The sequence below is a fragment of the Aotus nancymaae genome, unplaced genomic scaffold, assembly GCF_030222135.1.
Source record: "Aotus nancymaae isolate 86718 unplaced genomic scaffold, 86718_ANA_hifiasm-v0.15.2.pri h1tg000016l, whole genome shotgun sequence".
Lineage (NCBI taxonomy): Eukaryota > Metazoa > Chordata > Mammalia > Primates > Aotidae > Aotus > Aotus nancymaae.
In genome coordinates, this window is record NW_026988428.1 from 39,928,069 (window position 1) to 39,949,466 (window position 21,398).

General features: G+C 47.3%; 2 protein-coding genes across 6 annotated transcripts; both read right to left on the reverse strand.

The window, feature by feature from the left end:
* Positions 1-427: 427 nt before the first annotated feature.
* CNPY2 (canopy FGF signaling regulator 2) lies at positions 428-6,264 on the reverse strand. Its single transcript, XM_012450481.3, has 6 exons — positions 5,740-6,264; positions 5,053-5,165; positions 4,775-4,890; positions 1,813-2,016; positions 1,561-1,657; positions 428-1,173 (listed from the first exon to the last, which is right to left on the reverse strand). The coding sequence occupies exons 2-6, from the start codon at positions 5,138-5,140 to the stop codon at positions 1,130-1,132; spliced, it is 549 nt and encodes a 182-aa protein (XP_012305904.2). The 5' UTR covers positions 5,141-5,165; positions 5,740-6,264; the 3' UTR covers positions 428-1,129.
* A 316-nt stretch (positions 6,265-6,580) lies between these two features.
* PAN2 (poly(A) specific ribonuclease subunit PAN2) lies at positions 6,581-21,398 on the reverse strand. 5 transcript variants are annotated; one of them, XM_064377225.1, is made up of 26 exons: positions 21,268-21,398; positions 20,212-20,613; positions 17,501-17,670; positions 17,267-17,387; positions 17,023-17,100; positions 15,987-16,254; positions 15,248-15,590; positions 14,944-15,040; positions 13,784-13,903; positions 13,460-13,579; positions 13,038-13,166; positions 12,744-12,943; positions 12,501-12,634; positions 12,259-12,365; positions 11,949-12,047; positions 11,760-11,833; positions 11,506-11,653; positions 11,055-11,198; positions 10,866-10,925; positions 10,527-10,617; positions 9,596-9,753; positions 9,353-9,496; positions 9,004-9,219; positions 8,820-8,913; positions 7,968-8,165; positions 6,581-7,364 (listed from the first exon to the last, which is right to left on the reverse strand). In XM_064377225.1, exons 2-26 carry the CDS (start codon positions 20,491-20,493, stop codon positions 7,330-7,332), a joined length of 3,630 nt encoding a protein of 1,209 aa, XP_064233295.1. In that variant the 5' UTR covers positions 20,494-20,613; positions 21,268-21,398; the 3' UTR covers positions 6,581-7,329. The 5 variants fall into 5 exon arrangements, with proteins under 5 accessions (XP_064233295.1, XP_064233294.1, XP_064233296.1 ...); XM_064377224.1 differs by having other exon boundaries at positions 12,501-12,637; XM_064377226.1 differs by having other exon boundaries at positions 9,040-9,219; positions 21,268-21,397.

The following is a 21,398-nucleotide window of genomic DNA, read 5'->3' on the forward strand; positions in this document are numbered from 1 at the left end:
CCAGCTACTCAGGAGGCTGAGGCAGGAGAATTGCCTGAACCCAGGAGGCGGAGGTTGCGGTGAGCCGAGATCGCGCCATTGCACTCCAGCCTGGGTATCAAGAGCGAAACTCCGTCTCAAAAAAAAAAAAGAAAAAAAAAAAAAAAAAATGGGCAGAGGTGAACCAGACGACCTCTAAGGTTCCTTTAGATTCTAAAATACTGTAATTTTTAAAACCTTTAAAATGTTTATTCAGGTCTTCTCTCCTTGAGGTGTTCCTGGGACCAGCGATATTTCATTTGAAACCCTGAGACAACCATACCTCGGGTGTTTAAGAATTTTCCAAAAGAACGTATCCTTCAGGTTTTCATCCCTATGCCCCAGTCTAGAATCTCTATACACAGAAAGTGTGGACAGACTTATAGTCCAGATTGACAATGGCTAGCGATAGAGGTAAGAAAGATACACTTTATTGTTGCTACTGGCATCAAATTTAAAAGCTTAGGCTAGCAAGCAAGGCCTCTCATTAAACAACATTCCTTACCTCATCTGTCCCTATCCGATAAAGCCCTTACTTTTCAGCTGAGTTGGTCACATCCATTTTCCCCTTCCTGTCTCTGTTCTTGCTGGTCCCTCCATCTGGATGGGCAAGGAAGGAAGAATAATGCATGTCCATTATTTCCTTCAAGACCAAGCCCTGTCTTATTTCATGTTTCAACAGCATGAACACAAGGAATTTCTAGAATTCTACACTACCATACACTTATGTTCCCCTGCTTCCTTGTGGAGGTTCCTCTCTTCACAATTAGACATGGTACTGAGTGGGCAATGACTGAAAGCTTATCTAGTTTATGAGTGGAGTGGAGTCTCAGAAGGCAAAAGAATTAAAGGTTCAGGGCCCTCCTACCTTTATCCTGTATCAATCTCAAAACTCTTCTTTCTCCTCCATTTTCTTTCCTGCCTATAACCCTCTATCTTCAAGCTTAATGTAAGGGCCAATTCCGGGCATGAAAAGACAACACAGTTTGTACTTTTGGTTTCATATTTTTTCAGTTCGTTTCAGTAAAAACATAATATATAAAAGGCATTGCCACCATGTTCCCCTCCTGGGGGTGATCCATCAAGCCAGTGTGGGCTGCTCCAGTGTGATTCATAGCTCATCATGCGATATGTGCAGGGCATGGTCACAAAGATCTGCAAATAGCACATAACAATTTAAAGGAAAATGCCACTCAGTATGAAAAATTTAAAGGAAAATGCCACTCTCATACTGATATATGCCAGTATCGAGAAAATTTCCCAGACCAAACTGACACAAACACACATCAACTACCATTCTTCAGAAAATATGCTTATAAATGATAAAACATCCCCACTGCCCTCTCACCTGTATCTCAGGGTCAAGGGGCCACAAATTCTGAAAGCTGACAGAAAATGGGGAGGAACACCCCAAGTCCCTAAGCCAAGGGGAAATGGAAGCCAGCTCTTGAGCTAATACCAGAGGTTTCTGGGATGGGGGTGTGTGTGGGTGAGTTAGGGAATGTCAGGTTCCAGAACAGGAGATAAAGTGGGGCAGCTTACCTGTTCGCTTACTGCAAAGTTTGTCTTTAACATTGTCAGCCTCTCGGGAAAAGAATTCAATGAGTTCATCCTCGTATTCCTCCACAATGCTCTCACACTGCCAACCCAAGGGAGAAAGGGGTGACACAGGGCAATAAGAAGCCTCTTGCCTTCACCTCCAAAGAGGAGGACAAGGATATTGGCCTAACTTTCTACTTGGTCCTCCAACAACCCCCTAATTCCAAGAACCAGCTGCCGATTCCCATAGCTCACCGCAAACTTGAGGGTGCCACTGATATCTGAGTCAATTCGGATGCCTTGTAGGTCCAGTTCACTGGATTCTCCATTCCGGCTCACTACACGTACATAGTTCTTGCGATGGGTGGAAGGATCAATCTGTTCCCCATACTCCTTCATCCGGTCACATATCTCCTCCAGCAGCTCTGTGAGGTGGGCCTCTGAGCGGGCATAAGGCACCTAGAAATGTCCTCAGCCTTGGGTCACTCTCTTCTACCTCTGTACATTAGTAATTTATATCCTTATTTTTCCTTCCAAATATAGCTCCAACAACCTATTCTAAAAAGTTTTCCCTGGTCAGGCACAGTGGCTCACACCTGTAATCCCAGCACTTTGGGAGCTGAGGCGGGCAGATTAGGAGGTCAGGAGTTTGAGACCACCTGGCCAATATGGTGAAACCCTATCCGTACTAAAAATACAAAAAAAAAAAAAGCAGGGCGTGGTGAAATGTGCCTGTAAGCCCAGCTACTTGGGAGGCTGAGGCAGGAGAATCACTTGAACCCAAGAGGCAGAGGTTGCAGTGAGCTGAGATCGCGCCACTGCACTCCAGCCTGGGTGACAGGGTGAGACTCCGTCTCAAAAAAAAAAAAATGCTTTCCTTAACTGATTTTAATTTTTAATTAGTGTGTGTATATGTGTGTGTGTTTTTCGATGGAGTTTCACCCTTGCTGCTCAGGCTGGAGTGCAATGGCATGATTTCCGCTCACCACAGCCTCCACTTCTCAGGTTGAAGCCATTCTCCTGCATCAGCCTCCCAAGTAGCAGGGATTACAGGCATGCGCCACCATACCCATCTAATTTTTGTATTTTTAGTAGAGATGGGGTTTCACCATGTTGGGCAGGCTGGTCTCCAACTCCTGACCTCTGGTGATCCGCCCACCTCAGCCTCCCAAAGTACTGGGATTACAGGCATGAGCCACCGTGCCCGGCCTAGTTCGGTTTTTAATTAGTATGGTATATTTGTATACTTTAAAAGTACTTTCTTTTTTTTTTTTGAAACAGACCTCACTCCACTGCCCAGGCTGGACTGCAGTGGTGTGATGACTGAGGTTCACCACAGCTTGGATTTCCCAGGTTCAGGTGATGCTCCCACCTCAGCCTCCAGAGCTGATGGGACCACAGCTGCACACCACCACACCTGGCTAATTTTTTGTGTAGAGACAAGGTCTTGCCATGTTGCCCAGGCTCGAACTCCTGGGCTCAAGTGATCTCCCTGCTTCAGCCTCCCAAAGTGCTGGGATTACAGGCATGAGCCACCATACTTGGTAGTAGTTTCGAATATATGATTTTATTTTACCTCATTGTACAGCTCTAAGAAACAAGACAGTTATCATTAGATCCAAGTTATAAACAGAATTCTTTGATTAACCCTGATCAACTTATACTTTTAATTCCTATACATTAAGATAATAATTTTTTTTTATTATACTTTAAGTTCTGGGATACATGTGCAGAACATGCAGGTTTGTTACATAGGTATACACATGCCATGGTGGTTTGCTGCACCCATCAACCTGTCATCTACATTAGGTATTTCTCCTAATACTATCCCTCCCCTAGCCCCCACCCACTGGCAGGCCCTGATGTCTGACATTCCCCTGCCTGTGTCCATGTGTTCTCATTAATAATAATTTTTTAAAAAATTCAGACCAGTATCCTAAGCACAGTATTAAAGAGGTAGTGTAGGCTCTGTGGACAACAGCTATTAAAGCACTATAACCTTTTTTTTTTTTGAGACAGTTTTGCTTTTATCAACCAGACTGGAGTGTAGTGGTGCAATCTTGGCTCACTGCAACCTCTGCCTCCTGGGTTCAAGCAATTCTCCTGCCTCAGCCTCCCAAGTAGCTGGGACTACAGGAGTGTGCGACTACACCTCGCTAATTGTATTTTTAGTAGAGATGGAGTTTCACTATGTTGGTCAGGCTGGTCTTGAACTTCTGACCACAGGTGATCCGCCCACCTCGGCCTCCAAAAGTGCTAGCTTTTTTTTTTTGAGACAGAGCCTCACTTTTGTTGCCCAGGCTCAAGTGCAATGGTGGGATCTCGGATCACTGCAACCTCTGCCTCCCGGGTTCAAGCAATTCTCCTGCCTCAGCCTCCTGAGTAGCTGGGATTACAGGCATGCGCCACCATGCCCAGCTAGTTTTTTTTTTTTTGAATTTTTAGTAGAGACTGGGTTTCTCCATGTTGGTCAAGCTGGTCTCGAACTCCTGACCTCAGGTGATCCGCCCACTTCAGCCTCCCAAAGTGCTGGGATTACAGGCATGAGCCACCATGTCCGGCCTGGTTTTGTTTTGTTTTGTTTTTGAGACAGCGTCATGGCTTACTGCAGCCTTGACCTCCTGAGATCAAGTGATCCTCCCACCTCAGCCTTCCAAATAGCTGTCACTACAGGCACATGCCACTATGCCCCACAAACTTTTGTATTTTTTTGCAGAGATGGGGTTTGGCATGATGCCCAGGCTAGCACCGTAATCTTAACATTGCCTTATATATTGATTATTAGATACAGCTTTGTGTACATGTGTTGTTTTTGACTAAAATAAATTTCCTAATTATGAGGGTAGGACCTTTTATTCTTTGTTTTTTTCATTTTTAGCTCTGACTCAGATCTCTGTACTTTTATTCTTTTTTGAACAGATGTTTGTATGTATACTGCAGTGCTACATTAAAAACGAGTCATGTGGATGTAGAGAAGGGAAGTGATCAGGACTCCCTGTTTGCTAACAAATTCTACAGCAGAAACAAAGTATTAAGGTTTAGAGCCAGGAAGCAAGTGCATGGGGTAGAACGCTGCAGCTTCTAAATGAGACAGAGCCAAATCTTCATCTCTCTGGGTCTGTTTTCTTCATTTCTATTAAACCAAGATCCTTAAGCAGTTGAATTCTCATCCAAAGCCAGAGTGAGCTATTTTATTTGGGGGAACAGTAACAGTTACCTCCACCACTGACTGGCTGCCATCTGGATTGATCCGGAAAGATCCCATCTGAATGGTTTTCTTGGGGTCCACCTTGGCAATTTCCCATTCTAGTTCATCCACCAGAGCCCTGCACGCTGGCAGAAGAGGAGAGAATGGGAGCAGGGGATAGGGAAGGGGGTAGGGTGGAAGGAGAATGGGATCAACCCAGGATTTCCATTCATCCTTCTCCCAGCCCTTGGATCTCATGCCCTCCCAAGGCTCTACTTCCTTCACTTCTTTTTCCCGTTGTGCTTTACCTCCACAGTGGAGATCCTGGCTCCTCCGAGCCCAGGCAGTTCCCAGCAGGGCCCCCAGAAGCAGGGCCAGCCAACCCCAGCCTTTCATCTTTATTGTAATGGGGTTGCTCCACCTGGGTTTGAGAAGTCATAAAACATAAACGTGAGAAGCCAACTCCATTTTTCCCTGCCCCTCCACTCCTTGCCCCAAGGCTTTCAAAGGCCTCACTGTGACTCTGGCTCTACTTTCCAGGAAATGGCTGGGACACAAAGGGGCTTCTCTGTTCCAGCGCTTGAAGGCTCCGATTCCCCCAGGGTGGTGGGTGGGAGTGCGAGCTCAGGACTTGGGGCTCAGCCCCAGACACTACGTGGATAGGTAAGGCCCTAAGTGTTGGTACTTTAGCACTGCATGCCTAGGGCTCACGGGGCTTTGTGGCAGCTACAGGAGGTAAGCTGGCGATTACGCAAAGACTGAGGCATCGGGGAACTGCCGGCAGGGAGCCCTCAGTCAGGCCAGGAAGCCAGCGAGGAAAGCATTCAATAACTAGGGCCCATTTGGATTCTGCACCGAAGATTCCTGCATCCCCACCTCCAGCCCGTGATTACCAGTACGGACCAGCCCCCTTTCTAAGAACTCCGCCATTTCTTTCGCTCCCGTCCATCCCCAACCCTCAGCGCCCAGCGCCTTGCCGCCCGCGTCCGTCCCACCTCTGCTCCCAGGGCCGCCGCCGTGGCCCAGGCGCTGGAAGACCGCTGGACTCTCACTTTGGCCCCAGTGGCTCCCGAAACTACACCTGGCTGCGCGGAGCAGGGCTGTCCGGGATTCTCCAGAGCGCTTCTCCGCTTGCCACACACCGGTTGTCCCGGCGACCGCCTGACCCAGCTCCCCGGGCGCTAACTGGTATCTAAGCGGGTCTCGGGTGTGCTGCGGTGGGAGCCCCAATCAGACACCGACCCCAAACCCGCCCCTCCAAACTCTCGCGCGAACAGGCAGCTTAGGAGCGGCTCCCGGACAGCAAGGACCCCGGACGATCGCCGAAGGACCCAGACTTGCGTGGCGAACAGCTCCACGTGACCACCGGCGGTCAGCCGGAGAATAGGAGTGGCCTGAAGCGAAGACAGAGCCCGGGCGTGCTGAGTGGGAGCGGCCAGGCGTGCGCTTAAGCCAACCCAGGTGGGCTAGGACCTTCAAAACTGCGCTGCAGGCCAGCTAGCCGCCCAGGTTTCAGTACACGGGAAACTACATCTCCCAGGAAGCACCGCAGCACCAGACTGATATTTGTGAGCAACTACAGGTCTCAAACTATCCTGGGACCTGTAGTTTGGCGGCTTACACAATTAACGGGGTAACCATACTGTACATCTTCAAACAGTCTGACATAGGGTACTGGGCAGCTACTAGCAAAGACCCAGCATTGTCCACAAAAGGAATAATTATACCCTTTCCCACATCCATAACTTTGGATTCCGATCCTTTACCTTCATACAAAGGAAGAAGAGGAAGACTGAAGCCAGAGAACAGTAGCATTCTCTAATGAGATAAATGACAAAAGATAATATTTTGTTTTTATTTTATAAAACATGCAGTTTACAACAAATTTTTTAAAAACGGAACAAAACTTGGGACAGGAGAGTGGGATGGAAGACAGATGCTTCTCAGCTGTCAGCAGGAATAAATGAAGCCAGCAGCCAAGCTTTGTTCAGGATCCAAAGGCCCTTTTGGCAATGGTATTGGCAACACTAGTTTGCTTGGGCCACCAACACTCTACATGCTGGCCCCTCCAGGCATCCCTGAAGCAGTTGGTGACTTGTGCTAAGTCTTGAACTACTGTGATATCCTCTGTCACTGTTCAGGACTTCAATTCCTAGCCAGCTAGGAACTGACAGTTTTGGTTCCAGGAGCTTCTTTGCCTCCTGTAGCTGCCACAAAGCCCCGTGAGCCCTAGGCATGCAGTGCTAAAGTACCAACACTTAGGGCCTTACCTATCCACGTAGTGTCTGGGGCTGAGCCCCAAGTCCTGAGCTCGCACTCCCACCCGCCAGATTCATTCCTTCTTTATCCTTTGCAAAACAGTGGTACAGGAACAGAGTCCAGAATTGACCCAGATGGAAAGTAATTGGTGTTCTTTATATCCTGGCTCCTAGAACCTTTGCAACAATTCTGCTGTATTCCAGTTCTATTAATAGCACCATCTGTAGACCCTGAGCACGTCCAATTCTGGAAGTGGACAAGGTATAGCCAACTTAAGAAGCCATCTCCCAGTTCTGGGACTATAGAACAGTAAAGGGAAGGGTAGGTCAGAGCGCCATCACTGAGGAGAAGACAGCTGCATCTGTCAGAGACAAAACCAAAAGCATGATTCAAGCTGATGGAGAAAAAGCATCTTCTCATACTTCTTATGAAGGAAAAATGCAAGAGAAAAAAGGGCATGGACCTTCCCTGAACATTTTAGACTTGGGCAAGAGGATATTATAGTTAATGGAGAGTTTCTATAAAATCTATTTCACTGAATGTTAGGAGGATAAAGTGCTTTGTAAACTGTTAAATGCTGTTCTCCATATATGCAATCAAAATCCACCCAACTAGGAGCGCCAGGCTCATGCCTGTAATCCCAGCACTTTGTGAGCCCAAGGTGGATGGATCGCTTGAGCCCAGGAGTTCAAGACCAGCCTGGACAACATGGCAAAACTCTTGTCTCTACAGGAAGTACAAAAATTAGCTGGGTGTGGTGGTGTGCGCCTGTTGTCCTAACTATTTGGGAGGCTGAGATGGGTGAATCACTTGAGCCCGCAAGGTCGAGGCTGTAGTGGGCTGTAATTATGCTACTGCACTTCAGCCTGGCAACAGAGTGAGACCCTGTCTCAAACAAACAAACACACAAACAAAATACAAAATCCACTCAGTCCAGTTTCCCTTGTCCCATCCCAGGTCTTACTCTTGGGACTTGTTTGGCCCTCAGGCTCTGGCACCTTCCAGTCCATCTTTCGGCCCTTCTCATAAAGACCCTTGAGCACCTTGTGGAAAGACTCAGGCTCAGTGCCATTTTTGCTTAGCTCCAGATACTTTCGGTAGAGCTGAAGGGCTGTGCGGGCATCTTCAATACTGTCATGGGTTTCCCCTTGAATCTTCAGGTCTGGGGTAAGTAAAGGTGGAATCATTTGGGACCCAGCAAAGGGAAGGAGGAACATGTCTTCCCACTCCCAACTGACTCCAGAAAACTAAAAAGCCTGCCTGCCCTTAAGGGAAACTCAAACACCTTCCTCAGTGCACAGAAGGGATACTGAAGTTAATTAAATCCATGAGTAATTGTCACCACTAACTGAGGGTCCCCCTTACTCCCACTTTATCCTCTAACACTGTTCCTGCTTTTTCTTCCCCCCACCATGCTTTTTTTTTTAAGATTTGGAGTATGTGTGCATGTTCATAACATGGGTATATCGTGTACTGGTGGGGACTGGGCTTCCAGTATACCTAATATGCAAACAGTAAACTTTGTATCCAATACATAATTTTTCAACTGTCCCCCCTCCCCCATCGTTCCCCCCTTTTAGAGGCCCAGTGTCTATTATTTCCATCCTTATGTTTGTATGTACTCATGGTTTAGTTCCAACTTGTAAGTGAGAATATGTGGTATTTGATTTTCTGTTTGAGTTAGTTCACTTAATATGATGGCTGACAGCTTCATCTATGTTGCTGCAAAGGACATGATTTCTTTTTTTTTGTTTTTTAAATAGCTGCTTCTGCTCTTAATATGTACCACAGGGGCCTACAAGGCAGAGCAACTCACCCAGAAAGTACCAAGCAAGGAATCGCAGGGAAATCATTCGTTTTCGAGGCATATGGAACAGGTAGACAGTGTCAAGGACTTGGTCCTTGGGCACCTGGCAAGGATAAAAGAGGGAGAGACTTAAGGTAGGGGATCTATAATTCCCCATTCTCTAAAAGCACAATGTATACCCTAAGGGGCCCACCCTCAAAAGAAGACTCTTAAAAGAGCCCTGCCAAACCATCAGGTTGATGACCCGGAAGTCCTTCTGCAGGCCATGACCCACAAACTTGACTCCAATGTCAATGAGAAAACGAAGCTTTAAGTAGGTAGACTTGAGAGTTGTTAGGTGCTTGGAGGAGATTTTGGCATCAAGATCACCAGGCTTTATACCCGAGTATTGAGTCAAGTAATCCACCACCTAGGAATAGAGAAAACGACAAGTCTTTTTCAGGAAGTGAGGTGGAGTTTTCCCCTACCACTCTTCCCTGGGTTCCTGAGCACTGTACATAAGCACCAAGGTGTGCCTCACTTGCATCTCCATATCCTAATACCTGCTCCTGGGTAGAGATGTAGTCATCAATGAAGGGGATACCCTCATTGGGTCCCTGGCCCCGAACACAGGTAATCCTGGCTACTGACATCTGGCTTGGTTTAATGGTGGACTTGGTACCATCACTGCGTAACTCTGCTTCCTCCTACATGAGAAGAGTTAGTAAGAAAATAAGAGAAATGCTTACAACTCCTAATATCCTCAGAGTTCTCTTCCAGTGCCCCATCTTTTTGGTCTTGGTTACCTCATTAAGGGTGACAAACTCAGCATCCAAACCCACCAGGTCCCCAATCTGTGGCATCTCATTCAGCATCAGTGGAATAAAGGTAGTATGTGTTTTCCGCTGCTTCCGTGCCAGCGAGGCTTCAGCCAGCAAGACACTTGCCTCAATAGGGTTCTTGACTGGAAGGAAGAATGCAGAGGACACAGGGCTTGGATAGGGAAGTGACTAGGGGAGAGAAGCCCAGGGTGGCTGATCATAGACTCTGGGTCTACACTGTGATCCCTCAATAATCAAAGCATGTGAGAATAAAGATCATGTCTGATGAATGGGGCAGGTAGACAGAGTAGGTCACATCAGGAAATTATCAAGAAATATGCTGGAAAAAAAAAAACAGAAAAGACCACAGAGGGCCGGGTATGATGGGTCATGCCTGTAATCCCAGCACTTTGGGAGGCCGAGGCAGGCAGATCATGAGGTCAGGAGATCAAGACCATCCTGGCTAACACGGTGAAACTCCGTCTCTTCAAAAATACAAAAAATTAGCCAGGCATGGTGGCACATGCCTGTAGTCCCAGCTATTCAGGAGGCTGAGGCAGGAGAATCACTTGAACCTGGGAGGCGGAGGTTGCCCAGGCTGATCTCAAACTCTTGAGCTCAAGTGATCCACCCACCTCAGCCTCCCAAAGTGCTGGGATAAAAGGCATGAGCAACTGTGCCTGGCCTACACTAGGCTAATTAAAAATTTTTTTTGAAGAGATGAGATATTGTTATGTTGCTCAGGCTGGATTTCCCACTTCTAAATTTAAGGTCTAATAAGCAGGAATCCCTTTAGTATCTCCAGAAATATTAGCACTGGTTACCAATCCCAAGTACTTGTGAGCAATGTCCCACATCTCATCCTGAAGCCCAATCTAAACTGCCCACACACTTGGATCTACTATGTACCACTTACTGTTCAGGTTGTATCTGGAATTGAGATTCCGTTTGACATAATAAAGGATTGCAGGTACTTTCCAATTCATATCAAACTGTACAGCTTCATGCTATAGAAGAGAAAAAGCACTTATGGCCAGTGTATATCACCCTTTTTCCTTTTCCCTCTTCAGACAGAGGCCAGGACTCAGGTGCTAGTTTTTTTTCCAGGTGCTATTTTTAACTGCTGCTGTTTTTTATTCCTGAGGATTCCTTCCTTCCTCCCTGTTGAATCTGCCTGGCATTGTATAGGGCCCTAAAGACAAGGATGCTAAGAAAAGGGGAAATTAAAGAAGAAACAGAACATGTTGCAACTAACCTTGTCAATAGGTTCAATAAGAAAGTCATTGAACAGATACCACTGCTGGTGAGTAACGCCCTATGGAAATACAAGGAAAGACTGTGATGATACAAAGTGATGGCTGTACCACTGTCTCAGACTCAAGGACAGACCTGGGACTCACTATGGCCATCCCAGAGTGTTCCTGCCCTCTACAACCTCACTCACCTCCTTGCGCTGGTGGTAGGTCTCTCCAACTTTGATGTGAGCCACCAGGCTGCCCCCTGTGCGTGAGTCCAGGATGTGTACCACAGTAGCCATCAGGTCATACACATAGACACCATGCTCCTCCTCTGCCCTGGCTGGGCCCCACTGTGAGGGGGGTACCCAGGCTGCTAAGCTAAGTTCAAGGATGGGGAAGGGAGGGGAACGGGGACAGAGGACAGGGAATTGGGGGTATAGGGGATGGGGGACCAGGGTGGGTTATATCTCCATCCTAGCCCATCTATGACCCCAACACTGAACTGAGTGACTATGGAAAATCCCCTAACCAGTAAATACTATTTACTTATTCTCTTCCTTTTCCCTCTGCTAAGTTTTACCTTCCCCCTGCCCTCCTTTACCTTCTGCCCCACCTTCTCTCCCTTATTCCCTTTCCTCATCCCGGTTTTTCAACAACCTGCATCTCATCCCCATCAGTCCAATTGCAAACATCCAGCCCTTTGTTCTTGGTCATCTTCATGCGAATGGAGAAAGGAAGCCAGACGTTCTTCAACTCCTCAATGGAGGGACACACCAGCACACCCTCTGGACTCCCTAGTTCCTTCCTATCAGGTTAAAGAATTGGAAATTTGTTCTGAAAGAGATCTAGCCAGTGACGAGAGGAGCCACTGGGCAGTTCCATTCTTTGACAACTCCCAAGACAGCACCTACCAATCAGCCAAAGCAAATTCCTTGTTCTTGGAGATTTCCCCACTGTGTTTCTTTACTGCCATCTTGAAGGCAACCTGAACATAGAAGAAAAACATCCAATTCTTCAGGAACATAATCATATGTGAAGATCAGAAGGGGAATAAAATGAAAAAGTATTCCTGAAGCCCTGTTTCTAGTCTGAGTCCTTACCTCAGCCTGCATTCTCCAGAAATCAGCCTCTTTTGAGCTGTTCACCTCACAATTGATGACAAGAATATCTGGCAGATGGCGGATGTTGCGGGTCTGAATCTGAGAGGAAGAAACAAACAAAAGAATGGCAGGAATGTACAGGAAAAGGAGTCTGGACAGGAACCTGGGTCTGCATCCTCAAACTGGGATTCCTCACTCCCCCAGAGATCCCTGGCTGGCAGTGCTGACACAGCCAGCCCCACATGGGATGGAGGCTGAATCCCCAACATGGCAGGAACAGGACTCTAGTCCAGTCCAACAGTCCACTCACCGTGGGCTGGTACTTTTCACAGTTGTCACACCAGGCCTGTGTATTCTGGTCCAAGCAGATGCTTCGCTTCAGCACCTGAGCAAAGTCATAGTTCTTGCCAGTTTTATCTGAGGGAAAATTGAATGCTTTACTCCTGGTTCTCCCCTCTACCCACAGTTAGTCCCCAACACCCTCTCCCTGATGTTACAGGACACTTGTGGGAGCCTTCCCAACTGAGCTGCAGGGTATACCACTGTTGCTACCATCAGGGTAGGAGAGTGTGAAAAGCAGGGTGGATGAGGCTCGCACGGTCTCACTGCCACAGCGGCAGAGGCTGCAGTTCTCCATCTCACAGCTGAAGAGCTGCCCAATAACAGAGTCCCCCGATGAGCAAAAGCTGCTAAGAGTGGAGAAGGTGATATTTGCACATTGAAGAAGTTAGGAGACCCTTTAAATCAGAGGGGCCTGTCATGATGGAATTAACTGTTTCTATCCTGATTTCATACCTGCCACCAGCACCTCGGTAAGCCTGTGGGACTTCCAGTTCCTGCATATCTTGATGCAGTTGAGTGAGAATGAAGCGATTCCACCTCTGAATGAGCCTGGCCAGATTACCCTTGCCTGAAGCCTCATCTGAGTCAGCCAGGATCAGACCAAGGGCTGAGGCCTCAGGAATAGTACGGAATGCCCGAAGAAAATTATTGCCCTGGAAATGCGTTGGTGGAAAGGGGTTATTTTCTCTTTTGTGTCCACTTTCCATCCCCTTCCATTTTAAGTGTCTCAGGTCTCCAGGTACTGACCTGGCAAGGGTCACCACGAGAGAGGTCCAACATGTGAAAGAGGAAGCCCAGCTCACATGCCAGACAGAACTCCTTCTGGCAAAGGTGGTTCTGAATTAGACAGCGTACAGGCTCCAGGAAATAGAGCACCTGGAGGGAAGAGCAGAAGAACTGATGCAGGAAACTGGCATGGGGACGAGGAGAAATATGAGGTTAAGTGAGCTGGTGGAAAATACACAGCAGGGGTCCACTGAGCAGTGAGTCCACCAAATCAGTGGAGCTCAGAGGAGACTGGAAAGGTGTAGAGGCAAGAAAGAATTGTAGAGGAGACCATGGTAAAGCAAGCATGGCTGAGGAGACCTGGAAAGAGCAGGGGTCGAGTGGCCATAGGGAAGAAGGAAAGCAGTAGGCACGTTCAAGTTGTAGGAATACCCAACCCTTACCTGGATCATGCAGTTACAGTAGGCATTGGGGATGTGGGGCTCTAATCCAGCAAACAAAGTCTTATTGTAGTGTTTGAAGTCAAAGTCCTCCAGCCCTAGCTTGGAATATTTGATGGTTACCTAAGGCAGAAATAGTCTGAGCAAGACAAGGATATCCTCAGAGTCCCAATCTTTCCAGTAGCCATAGCCTTTCCTAGAACCTCCCTCCTGGGTCCAGGGTGGTAGCTGAAGGCCTCCTGACTGAGTACTTCAATACTTTCTTATATGACTTCCTTCCCAGGGTAACTTTCCCCACATCCAACAGGCCCTGATATCCCTCAGCACCTTGCGGTATTTCTTAGAAACCATGTGGAGATGTGGCTCCTCTTCTCGTCCTACTGGAGACTCAGTGACTTGGCTGAAGCTGTCAAATTCACTGTCTGAATCCTTGAGTCGGTAAGGTATCTAGGAATTTTAAGAAGAGGTAACCTTGTTGGATGTCTTGTCATCTTTGTCTTCACACTCATTTATCCCAGCGCTGAAATAGCCACCAAGTCCTGAACCTTCTATATTCATAGCATTCTCAGAACCTTCTATATTCATCCGCTGCTTCCTTTTTATTTCCACTGCCATCACTCTGCTTCATCACAGCTGGACAACTCAACTGTCATGGCTTCCATGCTGGTTTCCCTATATTCACTCTGTCCAGCACAACACTACCAAATTAACCTTTGCAGAATGCTGCTTTTTGTGCGCTACTTCCTCTATTATACAATGGTGTTCAAAGCTTCACAATCTGGCCACTTCTAACTTTATTTTTATTTTTTTACCCTCCCTCACCACTCTAACTTTAATCTCTTACTGCGTCCCAATACCAACAGCTACTCTAGCCAGACTGGTATACTCATATAGTCCCCCTCAGACATGTGTTTTGCATTTATGCCTCTTGAGACCTTTACTAACACTATTCTCTCATCTTGAATATTCTCCTCTGTTACTATCTACTTAACTTGTATCCCACCTTTCCAGCTTAATACCCAGCTCTTTTTTTTTTTTAAAAGATGGGGTTTCATCATGATGGCCAGGCTGGTCTTGAACTCCTGACCTCAGGTGATCCACCCACTTCGGCCTCCCAAAGTGCTAGGATTACAGACGTGAGCCACTGCGCCCAGCCTACCCACCTCTTTCATTACACTTTCCTTGGCCACTCTAGCCCAGAGTAACATTTTCCCTCCAAACAGCTCTGGCACTAAATGCTTATAACATTCCTTCAGTATTTAACAACAGAACATAATTTCTGACATGGCTATGTCTTATCTTCACCAACCAAATATTAAATTTCCTAAGAGCAAGGACCCTAGCTTCTCTATCTTTGAATCCTCCCTAACACCTAGCATAGTTCCATCAATTTGATAGGTTCCAAAAAGCATTTACCTAGTACAGTAAAAAGACAGGATAAACTTCAGTGAGCTGGGGTAGGGGCTGACCCTCCATTCTGAACACACCTGATTGCGTAGCCTGGTGCGGGGATTGGGCGCATAGCCAATGAAGCCCACCTTCTTCATGGTGCGCAGAATCTCTGCATCCACGGGTGGTGCTCGCCTACAATCCAGTATAGTTCTAGGGCTTAAAGGGTTGCGGTGTACACCGTTCCACTCCCCAATCCCCAAGGGTCCAGAAAAAAAGAAAATACTTAAGGTAGACAAAAATCAGGGAAGTAGTAGAATAGTAACAAGGCTAGCAAAGAATTCTGATATCTTGGCCTTTTCTCCCTCCCTCCCACCTTTTGGCCCAGAGGTAGGGTACAACCTGGGAGCTGGAGCGGAGTTGGCAGCAGGCCAATCAGAGAGCAGTGTGTCAGTGGTGAGCGGAACAGGGATGAGGGAAAGAGGCAGCAGGTCCTGGCTCCAGTCCAGAGGAGGCAGTGAGTCCACGAGACACGGCAAAGCAAACTCAGTCTCACGGGAGTAGGGGTTGAAGGAAGGCTCCGGGGAATCGGTCCAGAGGTGCACACAGCCCTCAGAATCCCCAAAGGCCAGAGCCTGCTTGCTGGCTGACACATCAAATGTCATTAGCAGTGGCCCCACAGGATTCACATGAAAGATATCTGCTGGGTTGGCCAGGCCTGTGGGTTCACAGAACTGGCACTGCCCTGCAAAGGAGGAAGAAACCCACTGAGCCCTAGAAAGTGAAAGAGAGCCATACTCTTACGCCCTTCCTATCCTCTTCCCCTGATTTCAGGGCAAGATGGGCCCCAAATCCATGCCTAGAGACAGAATGCCACCTGATGCCTTCCCATAAACCACCGATGGTTTGCTACTCATCAAACAGTAATTCTACATTTATTTTGCCTACTTTACCTTTTTCCATGGTCCTCACATTCAAGAAAATAAAAGCTCTAATCTCTGGCCAAACCCAAGTGAAACCCTGGGACCCTGATGAAAGGATACTTCTTTCCCCAACAAAGAGGTTTCAGGACGAGTACTTCAGGTTCTAGCTCTCCTTTGCTCATCGATCCCTCCTACCTAATCCCATATACCCTTCATACCCGACTGAGAGATGATAGCAAGACGAGAAGTATATGTAGGAATGAAGCGCAAGAAAGCAGGATCCACGTGTACTTGAAGTGGTGTGATGGCACGCATCATGCGTAAATCATACACCTTGAGGAAACGGTCACAGGCCAGGCCAGTGAGGCGGCTGGAGAAGCCACAGGCAGCTAGCAGGTTGCCGTGCACATCAAAATCCGACAGACTCCCTGAGAAGGCATCAAACTCATGTTCTACTTTAAAAGTACGAAGGTCTCTCAGGGAAACCTAAAAAAAAAAAAATTCCGTTATCTGCAAATTCTGTTATCAGAAAAAAATAACTGCCACCTACCTAACCCAGTGGGGTCCCTACCAAAGGAACTAAGACTTTAGGATATGGATTCTTTTTTTTTATTTCCCCCACAGAAAGGGCATTCAGAGGATATGGACTCTTAGAGCATAGAAAAGGTAAACAGAGAACCCCAGAGCCAGAAGGGGCTCCAGAGAGAACTCATTTACCCTTTTTGCCTCCAGGGCACTTCATTATCATAGAAAACATCAGGCTGCAAAATAATCTCATAGTATAACATCACTGAGTAGGAAGTGAATTCACTCCACTCATCCTCATCTCCAATCCAACTACACCCCAGAGTTAAGGGAAAGCAGGTCGGGCACAGTGGCTCACGCCTATAATCCCAGCACTTTGGGAAGCCGAGGTGGGCCAATCACCTGAGGTCAGGAGTTTGAGACCAACTTGACCAACACGGAGAAACCCCGTCTCTCCTAAATATACAAAATTAGCCAAGCATTGTGAAGCATGCCTGTAATCCCAGCTACTTGGGAGGCTGAGGCAGGAGAATAGCTTGAACCAGGGAGGTAGAGGTTGTGGTGAGCTGAGAGCTCACCATTGCACCCCAGCCTGGGTAACAAGAGTGAAATTCCATCTCAAAAAATAAAAAAAATAAATAAATAAAAATAGTTAAGGGAAAGCAGATCCCAATCAAGTATCTACTGAAACAGGGCCCTGCAGTGGGAGGAGAAATGGAACTTGGCCACCTTGCCAGACGTGTGGCCGCAGAAGAAGAAGCGATTTGTCTGTCTCATAATGGTGACTCCCGGCGTCTCTACTGCATACTGGAGAGGGAAGCAGGAGAAACCAGTGAGAAGATTGATTTTTCCCACAGACCAAATGAACAGAAAGGTCATACCCACATCTCAGACACATTACCAGCCCAAGCATAACTCTGCCCCCTCAACAGCCCCAGACCCTACATAGGTCTTTCTTGCCCCAGGCTTGTACCTTCTGAGTCTCCTGGACAGTGTTAAGATCAATCTCCAGTATGTGATTCTGCAGCCCACCAACTAGTAGAGTACTGCTGTCAGTCAGTAGGAGACTGTGCATATCCTCATTCTCATCCAGCCTGTTGGGGAGAGGAAAGGCTCAGGGGCCCAGGCCTTACAAGTTGCCAATCCCTTAGCCTTCCCACCCTATGAGGTATCTTCTTTCCCAGTCCAGAGCAGAGAAGGCACTTACAGGTAATCAAATATAATGAGGCCCCCACGGGCCATATACTTGAGGTTGTTCTTGGTGAGAAAAAGGATACCATTCTCCAGGCTCTGGATCTGCCGAATGTCATCACTGCCATTGACCTGAAAGGATGAGTAGCGCTCCAAGGCTGGGCCGAAAAATGAAGTGGCATGGCCCTATATGGGACAAAAACAACAGAGACACTTAGAGTGGAGGGGCAGGGGCCGTCCTACAGCCCCTCAGGGACTGAACACGGCTCAGCTTTGATCCTTTCCTGCTTGGCCTTTGTGACTAGGAGCAACTGATACAAAGGGCTAGGAACCAGTCAATCTTAGTGACAAAGACACTGATAATACTGTCTTACGTTTATTTAATGTGTTATACAGTATTTTTATAAACCCTACCTCATTTTATCCTCACAATGACCCTGTTGAATAGGTAATGGCTCAGTTGATTAGAACAGTATACAGAAGGTCAGGGACATAGTCCAAGGATGAGTTAAAGGCAAGGGGCTCTGCCTCTTTGTTTCCCTTCCTGCTGCTGCATCCAAGTCTCTATTCAAATATAAGAACTTCTGACCAACTATCTAAAACAGCAACGTTGTTTCTAAAAGAGTCATTAGGAAAAAAGATTAAAACAAAACACTATAAAACCAAACCAAATAACAACGTTTCCCACCTTACATTACCTCAACCTCCTTACTCAACTGTGTATATATATATATGTTTTTGAGATGGTGGTCTCACTCTGTCACCCAGGCTGGAGTGCCATGGCATGACCTTGGCTCACTGCAACCTCTGCCTCCTGGATTCAAGCGATTCTCCTGCCTCAGCCTCCCAAGCATCTGGGATTACAGGCACCCACCACCACACCCGGCTAATTTTTGTATTTTCAGTAGAGACAAGGTGTCACCATGTTGGCCAGGCTGGTCTCGAACTTCTGAGCTCAGGTGATCCACCCGCCTCAGCCTCCCAAAGTGTTGGGATCACAGGTGTGAGCCACCGTTCCCCACCAGTATTTTAATTTCTTAAGAGTACTAGTTGACACCTGATGTAATGTTTTTGTTTACTGCTAATTCCAAACCTAGACCTTAGAGCAAGGTCTGATACCTGGTATGTGGCTCGAAAAAACACTGGTTGAATGAATAAATGTCCACCTCTTTAGCTTCCAGTCCAGTAAATCCTAATTGCTTGTAGTTCCTGCATTTTGTACTCACCAAGCTTTGTAGTATCTTGGGAATCTTTGTTTATCCTATGCTAAGACAGCCTTTTCCCATCTATTTCACCTGATTTCTACTCATCTTTCAAGACTCAGTTCAGGTGTTACTTCCTTCTGGCTGCTCTGACTTTCCTCCATCCTCTCCAGCATCCAGGACATCTTTTCACACTGGCACTTAGTACCATGAAATTATCCATTTTGCATATGTTTTTTACCTCGCTGTCCTGTAAACTCCTTGAGGGCAAGGATTATGTTTTATTTAGCTTTATTCACAGTGCCTAGCATAGCAGTAGACACTGCCTACTAAACTGAATGAATCACACACACAAAATTTATCCCTTCTAATGGAAAAACAATTCATGCCCTGAGAAGTAAATTAGTAAACAAACGACAGCAGAGTATTTCTTACAAAGTCTTTCGGCACTATAGCATATTGGCAATTTGGATGCAGATTTTAAAAAATTAAGATTGAAACTGCTCTGAGAGAGATTAAAATCAGCCAGTGAAAACAAAAATGATTCAATGTAAGATATGCAGAATCATTCATTAAATATTCTATAAAAATAAAAATAGAAAACAGAGGAGGGCAATAGAAATAGAGATTGGATTTGGATGGCTACAGACTAAGTGATGGGTACAATTATCAAGACAAATCAAAACACTGGATGGGCAACTGTGACAAAAGTGGGATGCCAGCCAGGCGCGTGGCTCACACCTGTAACCCCAGCACTTTGGCAGCCCTATGCAGGAGGACCACTTGAGCTCAGGAGTTTGAGACCAGCCTGGGCAACATAGTAAGACTAAAAAAATTTTTAAAAATTCGCTGGGCTTGGTTGTGTAGGCCTGTAGCAGCTACTCGAGAGAAGTGGGAGGATTGTGGCTGGGCGCGGTGGCTCATGTCTGTAATCCCAGCACTTTGGGAGGCAGAGATGGGTGGATCACAAGGTCAGGAGTTCAAGACCAACCTGGCCAACATGGTGAAACAGTCTCTACTAAAAATACAAAAAATTAGCTGGGGTGTGGTGGTGCACACCTGTCATCCCAGCTACTCTGGAGGCTGAGGCAGGAGAATCGCTTGAACCCAGGAGGTGGAGGTGGTGATCAGAGATCACACTATTGTACTCCAGCCTGCGTGACAGTGTAAGACTTGTCTCAAAAAAAAAAAAAAAAAAAAAGAGTAAGTGGGAGGATTGTATGAGCCCAGGAGGTTGAGGCTGCAGTGAGCCATAATCACATTGAGCCAATGCACTCCACCCTAGGCGACAGAGCAAGACCCTGTCTCAAAAAAAAAAAAAAAAAAAAAGTATGATGCCTTCTGAGAAAGAATATATCATTTATTTCTAGATCTTGGACTCTCCCTTTATCCTTCTAACCAGACCCAGCTGTCTCATCACTACAACTCCTCAGTACTGGCTATCTGCAAAGCAGCCGTCCTTGGGTTAAGACCAGATAAAGACCTTCAACATCTTTCAACCCTCACAAAGGGGTACAGTTCTTACCCCGTGGCTCCCCACCCACAGCATCTCCTCGTGCAAGTCAAAGTGGGAGACGGAGACAGGCACACCCACTTCAGCCACCACGCTGTGCAATTCAGAGTAGACACCTTCCATTATGTGCACTGATTCCTGGACGGGAAGAGCCTCCAAGGCCACTCCCTCTGGGTCCAGCTCCACATTCTGTAGCAGACTTGGGTTCAGGTGGGCATCCAGGACAGGGTCCAGGGCAGAATGCATGGCTGGGGCATACTCTGCCAGTCCAGGGTCCAGACCCTCAAAGTTCATGATGACGATGGCAGCTGATTACAACACAGCTGTCACACCCTCCCTTACCACAGTCCCTTTTGATACCTGACCCAACCTTCAGCAAGACAGCACTGGTGGGCCTAGAATGGACATCCTGGCCTGTAAGGGGAAAGAGGTAGCTGAGTCAAGGGTAGGCCCAGGTACTAGTGGTACTTAGTGTCTTCTAGGTTACGGGGCAGGAGGCAGATGAGGCAGGCATGAGGGATGAGGCTGCCAGCCGAAGGATGAAGCAGGTGGGGGAGGGACAGGTAGTGAGGTGGAGGTGGTAGAACTGTTTTCCCTCTCTTTCCTCCGCTGGGCCCTCTGTACTCTCCACCACCCCATTATCTAACCTAATCCTTGACTTCCCTTTCTTCTCACTTCGGACTGCTCACTTGCCTGGTTCAGCCCTGAATCATCAGGTGAAGGGAGCGGGAATTGCGGTGGTTATAGTTAGGTAGAGGGATCTAAGGTGCTTTTTCCCCAGAATTGGGGGTGGGGAGGGTGGGTTGGACTGTTAGGGTGGGAGAAGTCACTTTCCCAGAATCCTCTCCAATAGCTACCCAGGATTCTCTAGAGGAAAACAATAATGGCCAGTTACCCACAGCTGGGGCGGGGGCAGGGGAAGGTGATGGAAACGGCTAGTTACCCAGAATTCTCTGGGGGAACAAGAGAAATTGGTTATCCAGAATTCTCCCACGAGGGTGGGGAGGAGGGAGATAGGGGCAAGGGTCAGATGTGTTCCTGGGATGCTTACGGGGGATGGGTCATTACCAAGATTTCTCCATGGCGGATATTTTGGAGCGCGTGGAGTTAGAACGAGTAGGGGGAGCGCAAGCGCTGTCAGCTCCGCGGGAAATTCCAGTTTCCCCAGTTCTCCCCCACGCCTAGGGCTCAACCTAACC

Excerpts from the sequence above, each read along its gene's own strand:
- PAN2 (XM_064377224.1), bottom strand. The coding sequence starts at position 20,493 with ATGAACTTTGAGGGTCTGGACCCTGGACTGGCAGAGTATGCCCCAGCC. Across the intron at positions 16,255-17,022 it reads GCGGCCACACGTCTGGCAAG|GTTTCCCTGAGAGACCTTCG; the intron begins GTGGCCAAGTTC and ends TTTTTTTTTTAG. Across the intron at positions 13,167-13,459 it reads ACTGTAACTGCATGATCCAG|GTGCTCTATTTCCTGGAGCC; the intron begins GTAAGGGTTGGG and ends TCTTCCCTCCAG.
- CNPY2 (XM_012450481.3), bottom strand. The coding sequence starts at position 5,140 with ATGAAAGGCTGGGGTTGGCTGGCCCTGCTTCTGGGGGCCCTGCTGGGA. Across the intron at positions 2,017-4,774 it reads GCAGCCAGTCAGTGGTGGAG|GTGCCTTATGCCCGCTCAGA; the intron begins GTAACTGTTACT and ends GGACATTTCTAG. Across the intron at positions 1,174-1,560 it reads ACTTTGCAGTAAGCGAACAG|ATCTTTGTGACCATGCCCTG; the intron begins GTAAGCTGCCCC and ends TGCTATTTGCAG.